The 27,665-nt window shown below is 45.0% G+C and overlaps 1 protein-coding gene across 5 annotated transcripts in view; it reads left to right on the plus strand.

Moving 5' to 3' along the window:
• The window catches only part of Ten-a (Teneurin-a transmembrane protein), a 212,728-nt gene extending 190,291 nt beyond the window's left edge, over positions 1-22,437 (plus strand). For all 5 annotated transcript variants that reach the window (XM_089263254.1, XM_089263256.1, XM_089263255.1 and 2 more), the window contains 5 exons: positions 2,635-2,802; positions 2,903-3,095; positions 4,056-5,440; positions 8,149-8,669; positions 15,596-22,437. In XM_089263254.1, the coding sequence (XP_089119380.1) occupies positions 2,635-2,802; positions 2,903-3,095; positions 4,056-5,440; positions 8,149-8,669; positions 15,596-19,476 (6,148 nt within the window). In that variant the 3' untranslated portion in view covers positions 19,477-22,437. The remainder of the gene's footprint in view (positions 1-2,634; positions 2,803-2,902; positions 3,096-4,055; positions 5,441-8,148; positions 8,670-15,595) is intronic.
• Positions 22,438-27,665: the final 5,228 nt, after the last annotated feature.

Here is a 27,665-nt window from a genome sequence, read left to right on the forward strand (position 1 = left end):
GCGCTTCTCACTTCTCTCAGCTCTACGCTTTCGCCTGTCTTTGTTTCTTACTTTGATATTCAACTTCTCTTTGGCTTTTCACTTTGTTTCTTACTTGTGCAGCTGTTTTCCAGGGTATTGCTTCAGTCGTGTCATCTTCAGCGCATAGATATTTTACTCGTTTCTCGCTGTTCTTTTGGCTTGTTCGCTTGTCGTTGTTTTTTCTTGTTCTTGCTTTCCTTGAATATGTTTAATTTGTATGTTTTTTGCTGTTTATGCTCGTTCACATTACGAAAATAGAGTTGATTGGCTTTGGGTATTTCCTTTGCATGCTACATTGAGACCAGCAATAGAAGATCTCTGTGAGAGATATACAAACATATATCATAGATGCTCCAACTAATATGCCCTTTTGAGGCATGGTAAACAGGCATATATGTGAGCGTGTATTCTGCTGTTGATTACACCCGTTTGCTATACTCAAAAGTGAGCTGTTTTTCGTGTTTTTTTTTTTTTTGGACTCTCATTTTTTGTTGCTTTGCTTCATTTGCTGTCCTGTTGCTGGTTTGCCATTGTTGCTGTCGTCCTTTGACATGCATTGTTGATTGTTGTTGTTATTGCTATTGTTGCTGTTGCTGTTGTTATTGCTATTGTTGTTGTTGTCTGCCCGAGCAGTAATAAAGGTAATAAAAGTCATTATATTGTGCTGCAGGGGATTATTGTTGGCATTTTTAGCCACATATTATAAAAGTTGTAAATTGCATTTGTGTGCGTCGCGAGTATGAATGCCCGAACACCAACACCACCAGCAGCACCAGCAGCAGCTCCACCAGCAACAACAACAACAAAAGGCAGCAGCAACAATTGTCATAACAATAACGGCAATTGTAACTCTTTTTAAGCGTGACAACAATTAAATTAAATTAGCAAAAATTGTAACAAATATTTAATGCCATACCCTTTAGCAGCAACTGATTGCCGAAAATGGGGCATATTATTATTATTATTATTTGTTTTCCTTTTAATATAATTTTACATGCTTGTAAATATTAAATTGTATATATAATAGGGACTTTCTAAATATTTTAAAATTATTTATTTATATTTAACATATTTAATTAATACAAAATGAACACAAAAAACTGAGCTAAACTGAGCTCGAGTCTGTTTCACAAGTTTCCCAATTGATTCCAATTAGATTGCAATCGCTTGTCTAGTTGGAGTATCAGAATTCTTATACGAATCAGTTTGCTTGCCTCTCATTGTCTTTCCGAAAGATAGTGCAAAAGAGCGAGACAAACATAGCTGTTGCCGAACATAGTCGGCGCTGTTGCTGAGCGAGAGAGCGAGATAGCTGCTCATGACTCGTTGAACGCGCTTGCAATGAGTGGCCATTGGATGCAGAGGCTGCGACTAGAAACTCTACGAGTGAGCGAGATGGCTATATGTGTCATTCGATAGGCTGGGCAATGAGCGAATAGAATGTGAGTTGAAGACGGCATTCTTCAGTAGATTGCCATTTGCAATATGGCCGCCCTTTTAGATGTGACAAATTAGAGGAGAGAATGATCACAATGGCAGCATCACGATACAAATTAAATGTGTATAAATGTAACATATTGCCACATGCTCACAGGGTATCGTTGAGTCGTATATCGGTTTATTTCATTTGTTTTTTGCTTATTTATCGAATTGTTTTCAAATGTGGCTTTTGCCTTTGTTTATTGTGAAATTTAATGTAATTATTCTCGCTCGTTTTTTCTTCTTTTTTTGTTAGTTGCCATTTAATTTTAATTATTTCGTTTTTTCTGTTGCCGTATAACATATGCTATTGTTAGAGTGGGCACGGCTGTAATGGATATAGCCTAGACTTTGCCACAAATCTGTTCGTGTTTCTCTCTCTCTCTCTCTCCCTCTCACTCTGATTTGCTGTCTCTTTTGGCAGCTGCTGCTGCTGCTTCATACAAACACAATTAAAAATCACATTAATTAAATATTTCCAAAGCAAAAGTTTTGCCATTTCTTAAGCTTTCTGCGCCACTGGCCACGCCTTGTTGTTGCTGGCCTTTGTTTTCCAACACTGCCGCGCTGCTGCTGCTGCTGCTGCTGCTGCTTCTTCTTCACCTCGTAGCTATTGCCTGGTCGAAGTTTTTGCAACTTTTCGTACGCCAATGCGAAAAATACTCGCAATAATGAGAAGGCGGCCCGAACGCAATCGCCATCATTATATTTAATGCGGCTAAAAGCGGGCGTCTCTATGAGTGGGCTGAGCTGGGCGTGGCTTAAGGGTTGGGCCACAGCTGACTGAGGTCTTAACTTATGCTCTAGCAATTGTTGTCGCTGCCATCTGCTGTTGTTGTTGCTGTTGTTGTTGCCCCAACAAAAATCCTAAAGTTTTTCAATTTCGACAAACAATTGAGGTATTATCTGCTCAGCGGGGCGCTGCTCAGAGCTGGGTGTGTACTGTGGGGGGTGTGGGTGGTAGGCCCTGAATATTGTGGGCTGTTGTCTACTCGTGCGTCAAACGCATCCCAAAACTTTATTAAAATATTAATTTGCATGTTTTGTGCCGTAAAATTTGCTGTTGCACATGTTTTATTCTTGCTCTCACTCACTCTCTCTCTCTCTCTCCCTCTCTCTCCCATTCTCTTGCAGGTTTGACGTTTTGGTTAATGGCGGCGGCGCTGTCACCTTACAATTCCAACGTTCGCCATTCCGTCCACTGACGCGCACCGTCTTTGTGCCCTGGAATCGCATCGTGGTGCTGCCCCCCGTCCAGATGCAGCTGAGCGACGACGATGAGACGACCAGCCGCAATATCAAGTAAGTGATCAGGAGCGATGACTTCATATACAAATCCGGTTTATATATGGTTATATATGGACTTTCAATCAATGCCAATTCGATTGTTTTCTTACCACAGAGTGGCTCCATTGAATCCGGCGCTGACGTTCCTCAACTCCATACACTATCACACGGCGGACGAGGCGAACGATGCAAGCAAAGTGTGCATGGACCACGATCACGAGAAGCTGAAGCCGCAGCTGATTAGCACTTGGATGCCAAACGGCGTGGGCGCGATGCCCGGCAAGCGCGTCATCTTTGCCGAGACCCAGGTGAGCTGAACAGTCCCTTGGCCCCTTAGCACCTTACCTCTGGGCTGAGCTCATCCTCTCTAATGCCACTCCTAATTAGCGGGCCGTGCAGCGGGCAACAGCTGGACGCTGCGTAGTTTTAATTAATTTAAAGTTCGCCTTAATGACATTATAACTTTGCAACAAGCCAAGCACAAGCAGAGAGGATGAAAGGGACAGAGAGAGAGAGAGGGAAAGTGACTGAGAGAGCTGAGCATTACGTTTAATTGCTGCATTATGCCTTGTGCTCCAGCTGCGCTCCAAGCAGCTAGCCAGCTAGCCAGCGACCTGACCGCAAGGCTAATAACTAACTCACTTAGAGGCAGCGACAATTATAGTGCTCTCAAAGGCCCGCCCAGCCGGGCCCTGATTGCCTCCATTCTCGTTTCGCTTTGAGCAACCTCTTCGGCCTTTCGTTCTCTACGCTCTGACAATAATTCTTGATTGCCTGCATTTTGCAGTCAATTTTACAAGCTCCCTGCAGCTTAACGCATTGCTCAACACTGCACTTTAGTGTCATTTTCTCTCTCTATATCTCTTTTCCCCTCTCTCTCTCTCTCTCTCTCTCTCTCTCTCTCTCTATCTCCATCTGAATCTCTCCTTCTCATTTATGGATTTCACTCATCTTCTCACTCAATCAATTTTGTTCACTTTCCAACTCTAACCCACTAGGGTATTCCAACTTTTTCCTTATAGTCTCACATTTTTACTTTTGTTCATCTTCTGCCATACCCTAATCTAAGACTTTTTCTAATATCTCTCATAAGGCTCTGTCACTTTCCAACACTAAAATAACTTGTCTCCTATATATACTCTCCATTTATTGGCTATCCCATCTACTCTCTCTACTCAGACTTTACTATATCCAATGTCTTAGCATTCAGCTTTGCTCGCTTACCAACACTAATCAAATTATGAATTTTGCAACTTTTCCTTTCACAGATTGTCCAGGAGTCGATTCAAATACCCGGCTCCGACCTGCATCTCACATACCAATCGTCGCAAGCCTCTGGCTATTTGAGCATTGTGCGCATGCGGCTGACCTCGGAGATGATACCCAAGACGCTGACCCATGTGCATGTGGGCGTGGAGATCGAGGGCGCACTGCACGTGAAGACCTACGAGGCCGATCCGAACCTGATTCACACGTTTGCCTGGAACAAGCGCAACGTCTACCGGCAGAAGGTCTACGGCGTGACCATCGCCCGCATCTCCGTGGGCTATCAGCACAGCACGTGCCTGACTCCGGTTTGGATAACGCAGACCGCGAAGCTGCAGGGCTACGATGTGGACATCTCCGATATCGGTGGCTGGGGCCTGGACATTCACCATCATTACAACTTCCATGAGGGCATACTGCAGAAGGGCGACGGCTCCACGCTCCACATGAAGGAGTATCCGCGCACGGTCAAGGTCGTCATGGGCACGGGTCTGCAGCGTCCGCTCAACTGTCCGGACTACTGCAACGGCGTGGCCAAGGACGCCAAGCTCCTGACACCGATCGCCCTGGCCACGGGACCCGACGGCAGTCTCTACGTGGGCGACTTCAATCTGGTGCGTCGCATCACGCCCGACGGCAAGGTCTTCACCATACTCCAGCTGAGCGCTACCCAAGTCTCGTATCAGTACTATTTGGCCGTATCGCCGGCCGACGGACACCTGTACATTTCGGATCCGGAACGGCATCAGATACTGCGCCTGCTGCGGCTCGAGAAGGTCAAGGATCCCAGCATCAACAGTGAGCCCGTCGTGGGCAGCGGCCAGCGCTGCATTCCCGGCGACGAGGGCAACTGCGGCGACGGCGGCCCCGCCCTGCAGGCGCGCCTCTCCCATCCCAAGGGCCTGGCCATTGCCGCCGATCGCACCATGTACATCGCCGACGGCACCAACATACGCGCCGTCGATCCCAAGGGCGTCATTCACACGCTCATCGGCCATCACGGCCATCACAATCACTGGAGTCCGGCGCCCTGCTCGGGCACCCTGATGGCCAACCAGGCCCAGCTGCAATGGCCCACAGGCCTGGCACTTAGTCCGCTCGACGGCTCGCTGCACTTCATCGACGATCGGCTCGTGCTGCGTCTCACGTCGGACATGAAGATACGCGTGGTGGCTGGCACGCCGTTGCACTGCAGCAACAACGGGCCGGACAATCGCGTCAACAAGACGGCCACGGACAATGTCCTCGGCACCGTCCTGGCCATGGCCTTCTCACCCTTCGGCGATCTCTACATAGCGGACAGCGACTCGAGGCGCATCAACTCGATACGCGTCGTCGACACCGCCGGAAATATGCGTTACTTTGCTGGCAAACAGGAGGGCACCGGGTGAGTAATCAATGCAGAGTGAGCCAACAGCACGCCCGTCACCCGCACACCCCGTACAACCGGCGCTCCGCTCGACCCGTTCGATGCTGCCGTCCATTGGGGACTCGCAACTTGTTTATGCGCATATTTGACCCAATTATCTGACGGTTCGAACGCTTTTTGGCCATTTGCATTCTGCCAAAAAGCGATATCTCTAGAGGGGCATAAATAAAAACAGACAGGCTGGGGAGCGTGGACGGTGCGACTGACGGATGCCCTGTAGAGTGTGGGTCGATGAATGAAAGATACCCAGTCCAGACTGGGTATATATCAACGATATATATCGATGAAATGAGAGAGAAACCCATGTAACTAGAGTAGCTGAAATACATTGAATATAAAGTAGTAGTGCCGGAAGAATCTTACGGAATTGAACCCGAAGAGCTAAACCAATTCCAAATTCCTCTAGACTGACTTGTCGATTAAACCTTCAACTGTTAGCAGCTCCATAAATCTATTGCCTATGACAAGCACACCGAATAGCTGCACATGCCCTCTAGCCATTTATATCACAAACAGGGTATACATATTTTTCAGCTGCACTTGCATAAAATTTGCTGCAAGTGCAACCAAAACTCGGCCAATAAATGTCAATGCAGCTAGGCTAGTGCTACAGTTTATATGCACAACATGTATGCACACATGCATGCGCATGTGTGTGTGTGTGTGTGTGTGTGTGTGTGCTCATTCGAGGCCAATCGATAGTTGATGCTGCAGAGTTTACTTTATTTGACTTGATTAAATCTTCTTTAAAGCATCAAAAACAGTGACCAAAAAATTAATTGGAATTTTGGCATTTGGGAATTGCTAGGCATGTGTGTGTGTGTGCATGTGTGTGAGTGTATTAGTGTGCTAGTGTGTCGCACAGCCAACGAGCATATTTGCATTTTGTGCCACGTGCAGTGTTGGCCAACGCATTGAATCGAATCGAATCGAATCGAATTGAATTGAGCTGGCAAGTGGAAAGCAGCAGCCTTGGAAAATGAAATGATTTCTATTTGAATAGTGTTGCAAAGTGCCTGAAAAGTAATGAGCAACAAAATGCAAACTGCAAGTGGCAGCAATAGAGAGCAGTCAGTGCTGTAAGACGTTCGGAAATTAGAGAGATGATTTTATAGCAGAAAAAATGTGTTTTAAGTGTTGCATAACGTGTGCAAGAGTATGCAGAAACATCAGCCAAATGGTGCATAGTACTTGAGAAACCTTATAAAGAATGTCTAGTGTGTCATTAAGCTTTTACCCATAGAACAGTGTTGGTTAACAGTTCGTAATGAAAGAGAAATCAGCATTAGTTGTATTGCAACAGTGTTGGTTAACAGTTCGTAATGAAAGAGAAATCAGCATTAGTTGCATTAATAGGACCATAGGTTTATAATGGAAGAAAATAGCTGTAAAAAGCTTGAAAACAGTGTTGCATAAGAGTAAAAACAGTGCTGTAAAACGAGTGAAATTCAAATTGATAGAACAAAGAGCCACCTGGAACTGATGAACCTGAGAAGTGATTGTCTATTAAAGCACTGTAACTATGATCTATAAGAGAGATAGATAATAGAGAAGGTAGGAAAGAGAGAGAGAGAGAGGAAAATAGAGAGAGATAACTAAAAAAAATTGATATAGATGAAAGATCCCAACTGAAATCTGTTTGGGAATATTTTTCAAACTCTCGCTCTCTCTTTCTATTCCCCTCTCTCTCTCTCTCTCTCTCTCTGTCTCTCTCGCTCTATCTCGCTCAGAACCGCACAACATGGAACAAAGTAAACTAATTAATTTGTTTCGCTGTTTAGTTTGCGGCTGCCCAGAGCCACGTACTAGGTGCCCCGGCACAGGCAGAAGGTTGGGTGTCTGCCATAAATATAGCATATTTCACACACATACACACACACTCACACACTCACACCCGCACACACATACGCAAGTGTGTGCAACTTTATGCAGCTGGCAGTTTATTTAATCTAATAGAATTCCATTGCGACGCTCGCTTTGATGGACAGACCTGATCGAGGGTCTGAGCTCAACTGCCTGGCATATTAAAGGGTTCAGCTATTGTACAGCTGCTGCTGGCGCTGTCGCCCCATTCTTTTTGAAAAGTGGGCGTGGCCGGGGCAGACGTGGCAAAAGTAATTAGCAGACACCGCAAACGGCGGCCGGAGCCAACGACAGAAACTATAAATCAACCTTTTTATTTAGTAGCTACTGCACACGAAGCAGCCCGCCAGCCAGCCAGCCACCCGCCAGCCATTTCAAGTGGGCGTGGCCGGAGCGCGATAAGCGAGCACGACAGAAGCTCAAGGGAGTAGCAGGGGGCAGGGGGAGGGGGGTTGGAGCGAGGCATTGGGTCAGGTTTGCGTTGTCTGCACTTTACTTTAAAATGTTTATCGAACAAACAATGTCATCATAAATACGCGTCGGGTTACAAAGCGCCTCAGCACCACCCTGAGCAGCACCACCCTGAGCTGTGTGTCGGCTGCGGGGGGGCGTGGCAGCGACATGTAAACGATGCCTGCGCCACAGATAACGGCGGTTGGGTGAATGGACGACGGTTCTGTGTGGGTGGTGTGGGTGGTGTGGCTGGTGTGGGTGGCTGGCTTAAGGGTCTAAGCATTTCCTGTTACATTACTAACGCTCTCGCAATGCTCTTGGCATCTCTTCCTCTTTGGTTTTTGCCACAGCACTCAGACCTGCGACTGTGCAATTGGAAATGGCAGCAATGGCTCGGCGGCCGCCGGACTGGGCGTGGCCAGTGGAGGCGCCTACTCAACGACCGTGAATCCGACACGCAATAATGGCGGCACGACGCCGACGACACCAGCTGGCGGAAACGGAAATAATGGCAGCTCTGCCGCTGGCAGCGCCGGCAGCAGCGGCAGCGGCAGCGGCGCTGGCGTACTGAACAGCAGCGGCGTCTGCGTCTGCCCCGGCGGCAGCATCTCCGGCAGCAACTCGGGCACACTTGCCGGCATTGTGGCCGGCGGCAGCCTAATGTCCACCGGCCCCACCACAACCACAACAGTGCTGCTGGGCGCCAAGACAACAGCTGGCGGCGCCGGCTCCAATCTGGGCCTGGGCGCCACCCTAAACGACGACGGCACCCTGAGCAACGCCGAGACGCTGCTCTCCTCGAACGCCCGCTTCCAGGCCATCTCGGCCATCGCGGTGGCCCAGGACGGTGTCATCAATGTGGCCGATCAAGGTGAGTACAGCCACTGAATTATAGCTAAATAGAGTTAAGTGAATGGAGAAAAGAAAAGTGAAGCACGACGGAGCTTAATGTGGAATGGAACAACTAGAGGGAGTAAATGATAGAGCTAACAATTGATGAGAGAAGCATACATAGAGGTAAAGTAAGGAATACATAGGGAGGACAATTAGAAGAAGCCAAGTCTAAGATAGGCCATGAGCTGATAAAGCAAGAAGCATACTTAGACTGCATTAATATGGAGAGCTCACATAGGTAAAGAAAGAAGCACTAGATGAGCTTTGGAGAAGAGAGAAACATTTTGAAAAGGGCACTAAGAGTAAGGTAAAGCAGTGAATGTAGGGAGAAGCAAAATAGGAAGCTTGAAGAAGTAAGATTCAAGATGAGTAATAAGTTGGAAAGAGAGTAATAAGAAAGAAGAGCAGAGGATAAGTTGAAAAGAAACGAGGAGCATATAGAAATAATAATACATAAAAAGAGATGCAAAAGGTAAACTTAGAAGAAGCGAGAAGCATTTTGTATCAAGCAAAGAAATGAGAAGCTTGTAGTACTGTGAGAAATTGGAATTTAAGCAAAGTCTTACAATGAAGTGAGAAGCAAACAGTAATGTGATAAGTTCGAATGAAAACAAAAGTAGAGGCGGTAGCAACATAACCTGAACAGAAGCGAGAAGCATTTTGCAAAGGACATAATAGAGCCAAGCTGAGAAAGTGAGAAGAGGGCTGCATTAAGATAAGTTTGAATATAAACAAAGAGATAAAACTATAGATAAACTGAAAAGAAGCGAGAAGCCTTCTTGGCATTGAACATAATGGAGCTAGACAAAGAAAGTGAGATGCGAGTAGCGCTACGATAAGTTGGAGCATAAGCAAAGTAAAGAAGTGTAAAGAAGTGAGAAGCATTGTGTTAAGCGATGTAGACTTCTAATGGAATTCCTATTGCCTGCAAACCATTTAATGATTCGGCATCACAATAAACTCAGATAACCTATTGAGCTTCTCTCATGGCTACTCGCTTCAGTGGAAAATAGAAAAACTATTGAATAAACTAAAAAAAAAAAAAAATAGGAAACCAATCAAATGTTTTTCTATATTTCCGATTGACTTTCGAGCGGATTCGTCCAATTGACCGCAAACGAAATGTTGACGTAATCAGTTAGCGTGCTGAATAATCGCGGCTAATAAACGCAGATGCGCATTCATTTGCTGGCTGTCAATTCCAAATGAATACATTCAATTATTCGAATGAATATTCATGCAGCACTTGGCGCACGCACTTTAAGTGGGCCGACGCTTGGGCGTGGGCGTGGGCGTGGCAGCTGCCCATCTGCCATGTGCTCTAAATAGAAATTTGTCAACTTCAAATAATACACATACACATACTAGCACACACACACGCACACACACACACGCACACACTCATGTTACATTTCCTTTTTGCACAAATTTAGATCGTATTTTATTTTCTTTCGTTTGCTTTTGCCTCTGATTTTTCATGCTGTGCTATCAATATGAAAAGCAAAAGAAATTCAAGAAGGAGAGAGCGAGAGAGAGAGACAGAGAGAGAGAGAGAGAGAGAGAGAGAGAGAGTGGGAGTGAGACAGGTAGCATTTGTTAAAAGCGGAAGTGAAATTTGCGACATATTGCAAAACACAAAACGCAACAACAACAAGAACACAGGCCGTACGACAATGACAACAATAATAATAATAATAATAATAAGGACAACAACAACAACAAAAACAACAACAACTGGAACTGGAAACAGTTGTCACAGCTGTGGTTGTTGTTGTCACTGTAATTGGCCATTATGGCAAAAGCATTGAGCGGGAAATGAAATGTAGAAGTGTACAATGCAGCAGAGAGAGAGGGAGAGAGAGAGTGAGAGAGAGAGAGCGAGTGAGCGGGGGCAACAGTCAAGCGCAAGAAGAAATAAAAAACGAAACCAATTTCCGTCACAATTCGAACGAGGACAAATTAGGACGAAATACGCACACATACAACCATGCACACACACACACACACACACACACACACACACACGCACACCTGCACAGCAGGTAGCACAGTTAGACGAAGAGGAAGCTTAAACAAAATGGCCGCCAATAAATAAGATGAAGCCCAAAGTGCTGGCAGAGCCGAAAAGCAAAAGCTCAAAAAACAACAAGAAAACCAAAGGAGAGAAACGGAGAGGAGGGATGGCGAGGGTAAAGGAAAGAGAGTGAGAGGAAAGGCAGAGAGAGAGAGAGAGAGAGAGAGAGAGAGAGAGAGTGAGCAGTGGTAGCTGGATCAAGTGGGTCGGTCGGTCGGTGGTTCATTCTGGGGCTGGGCCTGGGCCTGGGCCTGGCAAAGGTATAAATTTGAGTGCATTAACAAAACGTAATTTGATAAGACCAAAAATGTAATTAATAAATTTCGACAATGGGCCGAGACGAAGAGCTGAAGCGACGCGACGCTAACGATGTGCACTGCACACGGCAAAGAAAAAAGAAAAAGAAAGAAAGAAAGAAGAGGGAGAGGGAGAGTATGAAAAGAAAGAGCAAAAGGGGTGGGCCGGCGAGGGGGTTGCAGACGCTTGACAACGCAAAACAAATTAATGAAGGGCAGGACGTGGAAGCAGCAGCAAAAGTAAAAGTAGAAATACATAGAAGGAGAAGAGGGAGCAGCAGCAGGAGTAGCAGCAGTGCCAGCCGTGGAAAGCAAATCAATGACTATAATTAATCAAGTTTTAGTCGCGCCGGCAGTGGAAAGACAGAGTCTCCACGTGTGAGTGATTGCCTAGAGGCAAGGGAGGGAGGGGCGATTGAGCAGGCAGGCAACGGTGCCTAGAGTGGGATCTGGTCTGGTTTTGGCCAAAAGCGAAAAAGTGAAAATCAATCTTATTACCTACGCGGCGAATTGGCGCTTGTAATGCGAAGCGAAAGCAAAACCTCGAGCCGAGCCGAGCCAAGCCAAAGCCCCAACTCCCCACCCAGCTGAAAGCTATGAGCATGCATTAATCAAAAGCGCAATGTGTGTGTGTGTGAGTGTGTGGGTGTGTGTGTGTGTGGAAGACAGTCGGTAGTAAAACATGTTAAGGGGGCAAGAGTTGGAGGTTTTTGTTAGACCGAGCAAAACGTAAATAAGCTTCATTAAAAGCTTATAGCTTAAGTGCCAATGCAAGCAGCTACACTGAGCGAAAAGTTGAAGTAGATAAAGCGAGGATGTACACAGTAAACATATAGGTATAGCTATAAACATATGTACATACATATATACAAACTACCTTCTGATAGAAAACTTCATGAAATTCAATTGATGCTCTCAAAGTTAGTTGATTATTTTGTTCAGTGTAGGCGAGTGTGTGTGAAAAATTGTTGCGTTAAATGCGTTGCGACTAGCATAGGAAGAGCACAACCCTCTGGGCTGGGGTTGGAGCAGCGGCACGGCTTAGACACTGCGAATTGGAGCAAATGACAACGCAAAAGCTGATCAATGAGCGAGCCGGCAACGCTGAGCAGCAGCCAGGGGATAGCTGGGAATAATCAGAAAAGTTGTAACCCAAACTCATTAATCGCCCACGAGCGTGTGAGTGTGAGTGTGGGAGCAGGAGCAGTCGATACTTGGCCTTTAATTAAAAAGAAAAACTCATTAAAATTGAGTTTCATAAGCTATAAAAAGTTGAAATGAGAAACTATGGAAGAGGTGGCAACCCTGCATAGCAGCACGCTCAGCCAACAATATATGTATGTGTGTAGGATGTTGGAAAACCAAATAGTTGAGAACTTTTGAAAGCGCAATCACCTTTTCTCTCTCTCTCACTCTCTCTCTCTCTCTCTCTCTCCCTTTCTCTCTCTCTCTCTCTCTCTCTCTCAGAATTGTATAGTTTCTCTGTATGCAGCATTCGTAAATATTTACAGTTGAAGATTGCTGCGCAGGCTGCATTCACATTTGAATGGCCCTAACTAACTGTAACTAAGCAACAAGAACTTATTCTTAGCATACCTCCGACTGGCACGCAGAGCAGTAGAAGAAGAAGAAGAAGAAGAAGAAGGTAGATAGATGGATGTAGGTACATGGGGTGGCAGCGCAAATGCATTTAAATTCCATTTGAATGAATATTGGCAACACTTGTGCGCTGTCACATATGCCAGCTAGAAAAACAGCTTAAAATCAGCGAAGCTGAACGAGTGAGCGAGTGAACGACAAACCGATAGACCAATAGACCCACAAAAACCGATACATGCTGAGCGTGTGGGCGTGAGCACAAGAGCCGAACCCCTTTTTGCACAGCCAACAAAGAGAGAGAGAGAGGGATGGGTGGGGTAGGGGGAGAGGGGGAGAGGCGACTGACTGGCAGCCAGCCCTTTGGCACAGCGACGAGCACAAACAAGTTGTTCACTTTATGGGGTCATTACCATTACATTACATTACATTATACACACACACACCCACACACATACACATACGTGTGTGGGGGTGGGGGCACGCCCTCGCTACATCCAGTGGAGCGAATTGCATTGCATTGAAATTCGCTCAATCGTTGACGCCACAGCATTTGGCGCTCTGCCAATGTCCTGCGTCCTGAAAATCCAACTACCTCAGCTGAGCCCTTCCCTCTCCTCTCCCACACACAGCGCACGCTCTACCCCCAGCTCCCCCCACCCCCACACTTGCTCCTGTTTTTGCTTTGCCCGCAAACATGGAAAACTTGTCCCAAATTGTGACCCCAAAAATGGATACTCAGCCAAGAGCGGGCGCAGCTCAGCGCAGCTACCAAACTATGTATTTGGCTCTTCTTCTAGCGCGCTGGGTAAATGAACTGTAACGCAATCAAATCAACACCGACAACAACAACAACAGCAACAGCAACAACAATGGAAACGAACAGCCAAACAACGTCTTAAATATTTTATTGTCATATGCGAGCGATTATCATTTTAATGTGAATGCGAATGGGAATGGGGAATCGGGAATGGGGAATCGGGAATGGGAATCGGGAATGAAAGAGTGCTGGGCATGTGGTACGGCTCATAGCGTTAGAGTTAGGAAAAACAAAATTCTAATACACTTAAACAAGCAAGAAAACTCTAGGCGGGAATACTTGACTAGGTGATACCCTGAAAAGCATTGCAAGTCCTTAACTCTTGTAGCTCTTGGAATAGAGATTAATGTATTTGTATATAGGGATAGAGGGCGGATAGCTGAACAGATAGACAGGCGGACGAGCAGACGAACGAATGGACAGGTGGACAGACTCTATGACCTTTAAGAAAACCTATTCATATGCCCTCATGTTCAATGGGCTTAGGGTGTAAGAAGTAAGGCTTAAAGAAAGTGGGAAGGAATTTGAGTAGAATAAATGAATCATTATATAACATATATAATATATAAAATAGTTTATTTCCTCTACCGCAACTTCAACCCATTTTCGTAGATATACTCTCTGGAGTTCTGATTGAATGGCTCAATCAGAGTTTCAGTTCAGGCACCTTTCGTATAAACTAAACTCGAATTGCTCATCGATAATGAGACAACCGAGGAAAGGGCATCTCCACTGCACACACTCATATAGAATATGCTCATTATTTGCCATGCTCAGAAGAGTTGCCCGAGATGCGGACAATATTTCCGTCGGATATCTCATTACACTTGAAACAGTTTCTATTCAATGAAAATGTATATGTATGCAATATGTGTGTGCATATATGCGAGTGTGTGTGTTTAGGTGCGAGTTATGAAAGTAGAGTACAGTCAGGCTGTCAGCAGTAATGGAAGCAACTGCAGCTACTTATTGCCAACATTTCGTCTGTGTCTCTGTCTGTCAGTGTTGTCAACTGTTGTCGTCGGTGTTTGTCATGCAAAGCTGGCAAAAACAAGCAAATTTATGCAAATCCAAAGCGATTTACCAACACTAACTTAAAATGTAACGCAACACAGGCAACAACAACAGCAACAACAACAACTGTGGAACAACAGCCAGCAAATTGCACAAAAATACTTAAGGCAGGCAGACACTTCTCTGTCTCTCTCTCTCTCTCTCTCTCTCTCTCTCTCTCGCTCACTCCCGTGCTGTCCCTCTCTTGCTCTCACATTTTTTTTTGTGCAGAGATTTTAAAACTTGCAACGTTTTATGGGCAGTCGCTGTGTGGAGGGAGCTCTGTAAAAGCAAACAGCTGCAAGAAGTTGGCGTTTAGCTTAAGCAAATGCAGTCAAAAGAAAGAGAGAGAGAGAGAGAGAGAGAGAGAGAGAGAGAGAGAGAGTGAGTGAGTGAGTGAGTGAGTGAGAGGGCCTACAATAGCAAGACACATTTAATGACCATTTTGAAAGGTATTTTATATTGCACAAATACTGAAGCACAACTGCACTGAGATGCCGTAAAGCTAAAGGATTGCACCAATAGAGTTTTATTGTTGAGCCCAGGCAGCTGGGGAGCGCACAATAGCTATCATATTTCGTCCACAATGCCATATAAATACTGTGTGAAAAGAACTGAATGTGATTGCAGAGAACTGGGCAAGCTTTTCGAAAAGGAAATGAAAATGTGACTACTGAGCGTGAGGTATCTAGCTGAACCTATTGTTGAATTTTCTCAAATATTCATAAAATTTACAAATAGACATTTCTATACGTACAGCTTATGTGCATTGCGCATTGCACTAGATCTAGTTTTTTATTCTGCCGAAAAGGTGGCAGCACTGAATAGCACAATGGCTAAGTATCGATAGAGTTATAGCTAACTATCGATAGTTGGGCAAAGCGCCGTCGATTCAAAACAAACGAGAATGCCATTAGCAGAAGAGGAAGCAGAAATCTCAATAGGGCATAGAGCATAGCTGGACTAAAATTAAGATAACGTGCTAAGATAATATCCACCCGCTGCAATACTTCTCCCCTCACATGCCTCAACTAACAACAATCCTCGTTTGTCTCCCTTTGCAGGCTCGCTGCACGTGCTCGCCTTGGAGCACTATTTGCCGTCGCACGATGAGAACGGCGAGTTCCACATACCGTTCCCGCCGTCCAGTGAGATCTACGTGTTCAATCGCTATGGCCAGCATGTGGCCACCAAGGATCTGACGTCGGGCAAGACACGCTACAGTTTCCTCTACTCGAAGAACACCAGCTTCGGCCGCCTGTCGACGGTGACGGATGCCTCGGGCAATAAGATCCAGTTCTTGCGTGACTACAGCAACGTGGTGAGCTCCATTGAGAACACCCAGGATCACAAGTCGGAGATACAGATCAATGGCATCGGCATCATGACCAAGCTGAGCGAGAAGGGGCGGCAGGAGATCGAGCTGGACTACGACAGCAATACGGGCCTGTTGAACTCGCGCTCCTCGGGCGGCGAGACGTACATCTATCAGTACGATGAATTTGGCCGTGTCACGGGCATGATACTGCCCAGCGGCGAGATCGTGCGCATCACCTCACAGCTGGCGGACAACAAGGGACTCACGATCTATGTGCACGCCTCGGTCGAATCGCTCTTCTCACGGGAGCGCGTGTCCGGCGTAGGCGCCGCCGGCGATAGCAATGCCAACGAGCTGCTGGTCCTGGGTGGCGTACGCTCGACCTTCCTGAAGCGCGGACGCGCCCACGCCGATGCCGAGCTGAAGGCCAACAACACGCTGGTCATACACGGCGCCAATGGCGTCGTCGTCGAGGCCTCGGCCGTGGCTCGGCATCCTCTGCTGGAGGCGGCGCTGCCCGTCGAGGCCGAAATGCTGGCCATGTGGTCGCACCAGAGCGTCACCATGGGCGATGGCCTAACCAACTCGATGTACTCCGTCTACAATCTGGTCGGCGATGTGCGCAATCCGCAGCAGACGCTGAATCGCGAGATTTGGGTGAATCAGTCGCGTGTCATTGGCGTCGAGTTCGATCAGTTCACCAATCGGGAGACGTTCTACGACGCGAATCGCACGCCCATACTGATTGTGGCCTACGATCAGTCCGGCTTGCCCAAGTCCTACTATCCGACCAATGGCTATCCCGTGAACATCACCTACGATCGCTTCAATCGTGTCGAGGGCTGGGCCTGGGGCCCGGCTGAGCTGAAGTACAGCTACGATCGTCACGGCCTGCTCTCGGAGATCACCTCACAGCAGGACGGCATCATCAGCTTCGTGTACAACGACTGGAACCTCGTCTCGGAGATCGGCCTGGCCAGCCAGCGCAAGTTTGTGCTGCAGTACGACGATGCCGGCGGCTTGAGGCATGTCGTCCTGCCGTCGGGCACACGGCACAGCTTCAGCATGCAGACCTCGATCGGCTTCATTCGCTGCACCTACACGCCGCCGGGCAGCACGCGCGCCTACCTGCAGCACTACAGCCATGCGGGTGCCCTGCTGCAGACCATATTGCCCGGGGACGGTGCTCGCATCGTCTATCGCTACAATGCGGCCGGCCAGCTGACGGAGGTGGTGCACGGCGACGGACGTAGCGAGTTCCAGTACAACGATGCCACTGGCATGCCCAGCACCGTCTCGCATGCCGAGCGGGAGCTGGAGTACCGCTGGGACTTTGAGTACGCCGCGGGCCTGTTGACCGAGGAGCGCATCGACTACGTGGCCAAGACGGGCCTGAGCAATGCCAAGTTTAGCTACGAATATGACAGCCAGCTGCGCGTCGTGGCACTACAGGGCCGCATCGGCGGCCAGAGCTTGCCCAGCCAGGCGTACGCCTACGACCGGCGCACCGGACAGCCCAGCCTGATTGGCCAGTTCAAGTTCACGCGGCCAGCTCTGAACCAGACCCAGCTGCACGACGGCACCGCTGGCTTTACGCGCACCGTCGACGGCCGCTTCCAGACGCAGTGCATGGCCCTGTCCATACACCGGCTGGAGGTGTTCCGCATGGAGTTCACGTACGGTGTCCACGGCCGCATCTCGCAGACCCGCACCTACACCCGCAACATGGCCGTCAACAGCTACACGAATGTGAAGAACTACACGTGGGACTGCGACGGGCAGCTGGTGGGCGTCGAGGCGCAGGAGCCGTGGGGCTTCCGGTACGACGACAACGGCAATCTGCTATCCCTGACGTACCGCGGCAACACCATACCCATGGAGTACAATGCCCAGGACCGCATCGTCAAGTTCGGCGAGGGCCAGTACAAGTACGACGCCAGGGGCTTGGTGGCGCAGAATGCGCGGGAGGAGCGCTTCCACTACAATACCCAGGGTCTCTTGGTGCGCGCCTCGAAGCGCGGACGGTTCGACGTCCGATACTACTATGATCATCTGAAGCGCCTGACCACGCGCAAGGATAACTTCGGCAATGTCACCCAGTTCTTCTACACGAACCAGCAGCGCCCCTATGAGGTGTCGCAGATCTACTCGCCGCGCGATGGCAAGCTGATGTCGCTGACCTACGACGATGTGGGCCACCTGATCTACGCCCAGGTGTACAGGCACAAGTACTACGTGGCCACGGACCAGAGCGGCACCCCGCTGATGCTGTTCAATCAGTACGGCGAGGGCATTCGGGAGATAATGCGTTCGCCGTTCGGCCACATCGTGTACGATTCGAATCCGTATCTGTACTTGCCCATCGATTTCTGTGGCGGCATTCTGGACCAGGTGACGACGCTGGTGCACATGGGCGATGGACGGGTGTACGATCCGTTGATTGGCCAGTGGATGTCGCCCGACTGGCAGCGGGTCGCCGAGCGCATCATAACACCCACGCGCCTCCATTTGTATCGCTTCAATGGCAACGACCCCATCAATGTGGGCCAGGAGCGTCACTATCCCGCCGACTTTGCCAGCTGGCTGCGCACCCTCGGCTACAACGTGGGCAACCTGATGCCGCAGCTGGCCAAGGACTTGTGGCAGCCCCCAGCGCTGTGGGGCCGCCCGCCGACCAATCCAATAGCGCTCAACATGCGCCGTCCCTTCGACAACATACCCACCATGGCCGTCGAGAGCGGCTTCCTGGCCCACCTCAACGTCCGTCGCATGTCCGACTTTGAGCAGCTGTCGGCGCCACCGCGCTCCGCCCTCAAGTGCGATGTCATGGATCCGTCGCCGCGGATCATTGGCTCCGACACGGAGCCGCCGTTTGGCAAGGGCATTGTGGTGTCGCGCACCGCTGACGGCCAGGCGATCGTCTCCAGCGTGCCGGCCGCGAACGCCATCTATCGGGATGTCTATACGAGCGTCTTCAACCGGTCCAAGCTGCTGCCGTTCACCTTCGTGGTGCACAATGCCCAGCAGGACTCGTTCTTCTTCGTCAAGGAGGACGCGTGGCGCGCCAGCGAGGATCGCCAGCAGCTGAAGCGTCTGCAGGGCCAGGTGAACACCACCTTCCATGAGATCACGCGCGAGTCGACGGCCGCCGGTGGGGCTGGTGCAGCAGCCGGTGGTGCAGGCGCTGGCAGCTCATCTGGCGGCAATTACCTGGACGTCAAGATTCATGGGGCGCATGCGATCATCAATCTGCGATACGGCACCACCGTGGCCAAGGAGCAGCAGCGCCTGATGCACCACGCCAAGCTGACGGCGGTGCGCAAGGCCTGGCATCGCGAGAAGGAGGCGCTGCGCAGCGGCCTAACCACCGCGCTCGAGTGGACTCAGCAGGAGAGCGACGAGATACTCAAGCAGAGCTATGCCAACAACTATGAGGGTGAGTATATACACGATGTCGCGCTCTACCCGGAGCTGGCCGAGGACCCGTACAACATCAAGTTCGTGAAGAAGAAGGGCGCCACTGGCGGTGCGGCCGGCGTCTCCAATGTCCAGCGGCGGCGGCGCAGCCTCAGCTGGTCCACGGACGACCACGAAGCGGCGCCAGATGCGGAGCCGGTCGCCTGTTAGCTCCTAGGAACCCCTCCCAAGTACGAATTAACACAAGGAAAGCCCACTAAATATAATTAAATATTTATAATTATCATAAATACGAGTATTATAGCCACTGGGTTAGCAAAGGAACAGAGACAGAGACAGAGACAGAGACAGAGAATCGCAGGAGATAGAGATAAAGCGAGGGCGCAACTGTACTAAATACTAAATAATAGGCCTACAGATTAAACTATAAATATATATATATATATACAAATATGTTAATCAATTCATTTTTTTTTTAAGTCCAAGCTAAACAAGAATTTTTTTTTTATATAATTATTAATCGTTAGAGATTAGAAATGCGACAGAGCAAATGCATAAAAAGTAAAGGATAAATATTATATATATATGATATGCCGTTAGAGCTATAGCATATATGCATGCATATATTGGTGTATATGTGTGTGCGTGTGTAGATGTATATGTGTGCGTGTGTATGTGGTCAATATATACATATATATGCAAATATCGAAGCAAAGGGCAATTTATACCTTTAAATATACATATATACTATATTTAATGAATGCGCCCCCATAAAAAAAATACATGGAAATACTAAAAATATATATAGGTAAATATGTATATGTATATGCATATACAGCAGCACACAAACAATAAGGAAAACTTGACGCAGCCGCAGTCGCATCTTAGTATGATATAGGGCATAGACCTATAAAAATATTACGAGAGAAAAACACAACAACTAAGAGGAAGATGGAATTTTTTTTTTTTTTTTTTTTGTTACATAATCGTGGTACTCGAGCTTTTTGAGACTGGCATAGTTTTAAACAAAAACAACCAAGACACATACACACACACACACACATACACATATATACAGAGCAAAAGTTGAACGCGAAAGTCGAGGCGAAAAATATGCTATATGTCCCATAAGAAAAAAGAAAATACTAGATGTGTACACATACATATATATCTAGATACTTATATATGTATATCCATCATAAGTGTATATAAATATATTTAAAAGCAAAAAAACAAAGTAAAAGAAATGCAAGCATAGTCTTAGGCGTCGTCGCAGCTGTAGCTAATCTAAGCCAAGTTTAGACCAAACACAGAGCAGGAGACGGAGACGGAGACAGACGACAACGTACAGAAGAAATAGAAAAGGGATAGAAAGCAGAGAAAGAATAAAACAGAACACAAGCTCATGCTATAGACATTGTAGCCTACTTCGTATGTATACAAGAGGAAAACAAATCGATAAATAACTAAATAAGAGATAAGAAGGAATATTCAACTAAAAATTAAATATACATATATATATACAACATATATATGCGCCATAACTATAACTGTAATTGTAACTGTAAAACGACGCCGCCAATAAAACAGGCCAAGCAAAATTGTTAAAAAGAAAATCCAATTTTTAATCTAAAATTGAAAAAACTCCAAATTTAGCTTTTACATACATAAACAAAAGAAAAAAATCATCTATTGCTTAAAATACTTTTTTGAAATTATTTTGTATGCCTACATTTAATTAATTTATTATTGCGAGGAGTATTAAAATATTTAAAATTAATCTTAATGCATAAACATTGATTATAAATTTAAATCTTTTTTTTTTTTTTTTTGCATCCTAAACTAACTTTTAGCCTTAAATATATTATGATATGTAAAATGTTTTGTTATTATTTTTAAGTTTTGCGAGTAAAAACAGAAGAACACAAGTAAAAATAAATAAATAAAACTTAAAATAAAAAAAAAAAAACCACAGTATTAAACAATTAGGTAGTGGGAATACCCCTACAGAAAACAACAAAATTCAATCGAGACTCGCTTTCCGATTTCCGATATCCGTTTCACATCGCAGCTGGTTCATTTTTTCCGTCCAACCATAAAGCTCGAGCAAAACTTTTTTGACTCGCGACATCAACACGAGTTTGAATTTTCATTTGGATTGAAGTTTTTGATTTTGAAAGAATTTTTTCGTTTTTTGATGAATTGGTGCTTATCGAATTTATTGCAAAAAGTAAAAAAAAAACTACTTAGAATAAAATATTGTAAAAATATATACGAAATAAAAATAAACAATTTTTTTTTATCTTTTAGCGCTTAAGTAAGGCAGAGAGAGGAGAAATAAAACAAATATAGTTTTGGCATAGGAAAAACTAAAGAGGAATGAGAAAAATTGCTGAATTAGTTGCAAAAGCGAAAACCCAAAACAAGAAAATTTTTTAAAAATTTTGCAAACGTGGCCAAACAAAACAAAATGAAAAAAAAAACAAAAGCAAAAAATAAATGAAACTAAGAAAATAAATATGAGAGAAACGCATGAAGCGGTAGAGGTGGGCGATACAGAGAACTAAATACTAACGATAGACGATAGACGATAGACGATAAATGATAAACGATAGCCGATAGCTGTTAGTCAATAGACGTTAGCCGATAGCGATAACGATAACGATAACACGTTTAGTTTGTATTCATTAATGGAACTTGGCAAACACCGCACCCGACCTAAGCAACTGCTATCTAGATACATAGACATGTGCACATACATACATGTATGTACGTATATGTATGTAGATTATGTGTATGTGTGTATGTGGGCGCTAGGGGTCGTGTGTGTGTGCCACGCATACATACATACATATTTAGCATACATAGCGTTATATCAAAAGCTTCAGCTATAACTGTAACTAGTTGTAGGTACCACCCGTCACGTCGCGATAGCCCTAATCAGCAAACAGATCTGGTTTTTTTTCATGTGTGTAAGTGTAAATACTAAAAACAAAATGAAGATGAAAACAGAAAGCAAAACTAATTACCTAGAGAACTAGTGTTATATAACGCATACGAGTATATACTAGCACCATGCATTGATCCATTTCTTTTCCAACTGTTTTTCTGTGGCTTTTCTCGTCGCTCGCGCCTAAAGAACGGAAATTTATATAAATGTAAATGTATAAATATATTTATATACATATATATTTAGAGCTACATATATGTATATGTATCAACTAAGATATGAATACCATTTGGTATTTATGGTATTTAACTGGTATGTATTTTGTGTGTACTGTACTTTGATCACGTTTTAGATATTTTCTTTCTCGATTCGGGTTTCTGTTGTTAATTGGCAAACCAAAAACAATTTGACAAACAAAATAAAGAGCAGGAGTCAGTTACCTATTAGAATTTGGCAAGCATTAAACAACAAAAACAAAACATGGCAAAAAGCTAAAAAAAAAAATAAAATAAAAAATAAAACATTAAAAATTGCTTCAAAAGCAACAAAATACTAAGAATACTAAAGCGAAAAAAAAACACACACACAAATAAGAAGCCAAAAAAGAACTAAGAGCTGAATTGCACACTAAAAAAATAGAAATAAAAAACCTTAGAGCAAAGCATAAAACGGCTTAAGTTAAAATAAAAAATAAAATTAAATAAAAAAAAAAAAATATTTATATGTACATAAAATGATATTTTAGTATATTTATGTTAGAGCGCCGTCAAATAAAGAATAAAGGCAAAGTCAAGCAAAAAACACAAAAAGAAAATACATAAAAAATACTTAGCAAATAAAGAAACAGGGAAACAATTGAGATAAACAAAAAAATTAACATTTAAACGTTTTGCACACAAAAACAAACAAAGGATACGAAACACACACTGCCACACACACAAACACTTCCACACACACACACACGAACAGCACTAAAGCGAACTGCAACTACAACAACAACAAAAAAGATGAAGAAAATGAAAACAAAATTTAGCAACAACAAGAATTTATGAGATATAATAAAAAAACGATAAATAAACTAAATACAAAATAAAGTAAAGCAAAAAAAAAAAACCAACAGTTCATATTATTATTACAGAAAAGGAACAAATTATATTTACTAGACAAAAAAGAAACAAAATACCACACTCACAAAATAAAAAAAAAAAAATGAAAACTTAAAGTTTGTAGTATATCAACTATGTATTTCACAAAAAAAAAAAGAAAAGAAAAGAAAAATAGAAAATAATATTAAAAAAAAAAAAAGAATACTGTAGGACAAATTCTACTTAAAGTAAAGTAAATATATAAAAATAAACAACAAATTTTTTTTTTTTTGTAAACCTAGTGAAAAAGTCCCGTAAGATCCCGAAAAGAACGCTGAAATGAGCTAAGAAAACGACTAAAAACGCGCGAAGGAAAAAAGTCAAAGCAGATAATTTATAACTAAGCATATGATTATATATATATATATATGTAAATATATGAATATCAATATATACATAAATATATATGTATATATACACATTCATATATATATATATATATAAATATATATATATAGAAGAACAATTATATATGGCATTATATTACAGCAAGCGAATATGCATACAATATAATAATAATAATACTAATTATAATAATAATGATTATATATATGTATGTATATGTAATAATTAATAAATATATATATTTTAAGCGTATTAAGTTGAATTATAAAATAAACCACACACACTTCTGAGGATATCAAGGGTCTAAGAATAAATAAAAACTAATGAATTAATTACAAATAAATAAATAAATGAATATAAAGCTAAATGTCAACCAACATTCCACTGTTTGTACTTACTTATTCAATCATAGTCGGGAACGATTCGAATGAATTTCAATTATATTCTCTTTCAGCTATATAAACAAATGTGTATTTATTTACGGGGTTGCCGTTGGATGGATGGACAGGCAGGTTAATGGTTATGCAGGTGGTAGAGCTGTGCTGTGATATCGGCTGGCCTTTTTTAATTGATTTGCCACGCCTTCAGAGGGCGTTAATTGGTTAAGCAATGTTAAATGTTATTTTAAAATACAACTAATGCGACATGAGGTGCTCAATTTTGAATGATATTCATAACATTGGCATCACAGCCGGTGTCGTCCATGGACTGCCAAAGCAACTATACACCTTTGATGACTTAGAGGCCATACAATGTGAATTTACCTATTATTTATCGCTGCAGTCCATACCACATCCCACTGTTCGCTCCAGCGAGTGTTGTGCCATTCGTCAAAGTTTAAGCCGTCATGAGCACCGTCTTCCTAATGAAATGCTTCCTTAATCGACCACTTCCACACTTGTATGGAAAATCTGGAGAGAACTTTGTAATTGCTCGAGCTCTATGCTCTCAGGCTTGATCAGCAAAGTCCATGGATCTGCTCACAATCTTGACTCATTTATTATTCTGGCGAGATGCTCAACATATCCTACCGACACTAGCACTCTCTAGAGAGCTGGAACTATTTAGGAGAGAGAGAGAGAGATCCCAAGCCTCTTCGCAGCTTTGACCACTCTTACGCTTTGTCGTTGTCAAGTAACATTATCAAGTCTTCAGTTTGAACTCAAGAAAGATAAATCATCATCATCATCATCTTCATCAAATAAGGTTTTTTCCAAAGATTAATTTTATCGATAGCTGTTCGAACATGACTATCGATAACTGCGGTTAACTTTGCTTCGCTAGGCACTTGTTCTGTTACATGTTTTGAAATTTGTAAAGAGTTTTTTCTTTCAGTGTTGTTTCGCAGCACAGCAAGTCTCCCCTCCTCCCTTGCTCTCTCTCTCGCTCTCCCCACTCACCCACTCACTCTTCATCTGCCTCGCTGTATTTATCATCCTTTGTCTCTCTCACATTGCATTGCAATAATGTTGCTTTTATTGTTAAAATATTCAAATTTATACAAAGCATCTTCAGGTGCAGCACAGTTGCTGCTGCTGCTGCTGTTTGCCAACTACAAACTATGTGTCAACAAATGAGTGGTGCGGACGCGGCGTGGTGGGGGCGTGCTGAGTGACGCTGCAGCCAGGTGGCTAGCTTTCAGGTAAGTTCTGAGCCGACCGACAGCGACAGCTGAAGAAAACTGAAATAGCAAAAAATAAACCCCATTGCTACAGCTGCATTATTTATCATGAAACGTTGAGCACTCGCCAAAAAGTGAAGGGTATGTGCCAACCGCCCAACCACCCAGCCGCCCTCCATAAGTTGGCTGAAGATGCGCGACTGTGACTGCAGGTCGAGGCTGTTCGCTCGACTCTTTGCATTTGAATTAAAGAGCGCCCAGCTTCATCGTCCTCAACATCCTCAACATTCATCTCATTCTGACTCAGTCTCAGTCTCAGTCTCGGTCTCGGTCTCAGCCTCATGCGCAGTTTCATTCCCGCTTATGCTCATCATTATCATTATTCGCGAACATCATCATTATTGTGAAAGCGTGGCGCAGTCGTCTCTCGTTTTTGTTTCAAGTGCCAGAAGCTGGCAACGTTTACATTTTTTGACAGCAACTGCAAAGGCGAAAACCACCAGGCCGAACCACCGCAGCCACCGCAATCCACCCGATGCCGGCTCTAGCCACACATCATGCGTGCATATGTTGAAAATGCAACCTGCCACATCGCAAGCCCCCATCCAATTTGTATACCCTGTCGCATGATGAAGCGACAGCTCCAAGAAGCCAGCTGCGATCTTGGATCATCTAACATGAGGTATGAAGTCAAAGCTGAGAAAAAGGAAAGGATTGGTCAAACAAAAAACACCCATACCTATTATAGATATGTTGTATATCGATAGCAGTGTACACACTCTTTTTAAACTCTCAGTGCAGTTTACAGCATATCTGACAGTTGAACTTGACAAAGATGAAGTCTGAAAAATCTGATGAAAAAGCCATGCCAGAGGTACACCAGAGACGCCCATTTATACTATCGATATATATCGATAGCAGCATACCAGTTAACAGCATATAGATCTTGACCAAGCTTAATTATGAAATCGAAGCTGAATAAAACGCTGTGCCAGAGCTAAACCAGAGGCACCTATCCCAGCTATCGATATATTTATACATCTATATGTCTGCTGGAGCCAGCTTACAGCCTTACAGCGCATCTAGCAGTCAGACACGCCCCACCTCGCCTGTAGTCAAACTTGTCTCGCAATTGCTTTGTCTTGTTGCCGTTGTTGTTGCACGTTATTCAAAGTATGCACATACACTTGACATTCCAAAGCTGTCATTTCGTTTGGGCGCCTGTGCAAATATTTATGAGCAGCACTGCTCAAGGGGGCTGCAGAGGGGGAGCAGCACTGAGTCGAAGGTAGAGGGCACACCTTGTGCTCTGCTTCGTACTCTGCCTAATGAGCGCTGGGCTGCATCACGAATGCGCCCCGCTCGACTTTTAAAGCTGCACTACAAAAGCACGGACACGCCAAACCGGACCGGACGCCACACACAGACAGAGAGAGAGAGAAACACACGCATACAGTGAGCGCTAATGGGCAGTGGACAGTGAGCAACACTCGCGCGTAATCAGCTTACGTAAATGTGCGTGGATGCGGTCAAATGTAGTTGAGGATTTACGCAAAAAGGATTTCCATGCTATAAGCCAGCAAGCAGGCAGTCCAGCTGGCAGCTGGCAGCAAGGCAGCCAGGCAGCTGGGCCATGGAGCAGGAGTGGACCTGCCAGCTGACAGGACAACGCCAAATGTTAAGTCCCTCCGCTGCTAAGTAACTTCAAGTCAAGTGACGAAACTGGCGAAAGTAGCGGAGGGGCGTGGCAGCTGCTGCACTTCCAGCATCTTATGCCCAGCGACGTTCGCCGTCACCTCAACAGGGCCAATAAAAGAGTAAAGAGGGAGGAGAATCGCACCAAACGAATCATCCTTCAAAAGCCAATCGATGCGCTCTTCAGTCCCGTTTCCTTCTACCAAAGGAGACTTTAAGTGGCAGCGAAGAGTGCAGGAGGAGTTTCCTGAAAGGTCTTTGCCACAGGCAAGATCAGTGAGGCAGCTGGCCTTCTAGGCATAGACCTTGCCGTCGGAAATGACAGAGATTGACCAGTTTTGGGTTGGCTGCAAAATAAATTTGTTGATGGTTCTTCGAGACTTTACTCAAGTTAGGGAAAAGCTGATATGAATAACAGCTGATGGATATTGGAGGCAGCTGCTCTTTCAGGTGGGGCCAGGAAGCAAACTATTTTGGATGTCTTATGTCCCAGCTGAAAGGACATGGCTGCTATAGCTTGAGCAGTTGAGCTATTCGAGGCTCGTGACACGAGCAGCAAGGCTCTGGCGAAGAACTATGTGGCAAATGTCTTTGATGCGGCAATGAAACATCAAAAAGATGCAAAAGTCAACATCACAAAGAC

This window comes from Drosophila navojoa, chromosome X (genome assembly GCF_054131105.1).
Source record: "Drosophila navojoa isolate 15081-1374.11 chromosome X, UAZ_NAV_1.0, whole genome shotgun sequence".
NCBI classification, from domain to species: domain Eukaryota; kingdom Metazoa; phylum Arthropoda; class Insecta; order Diptera; family Drosophilidae; genus Drosophila; species Drosophila navojoa.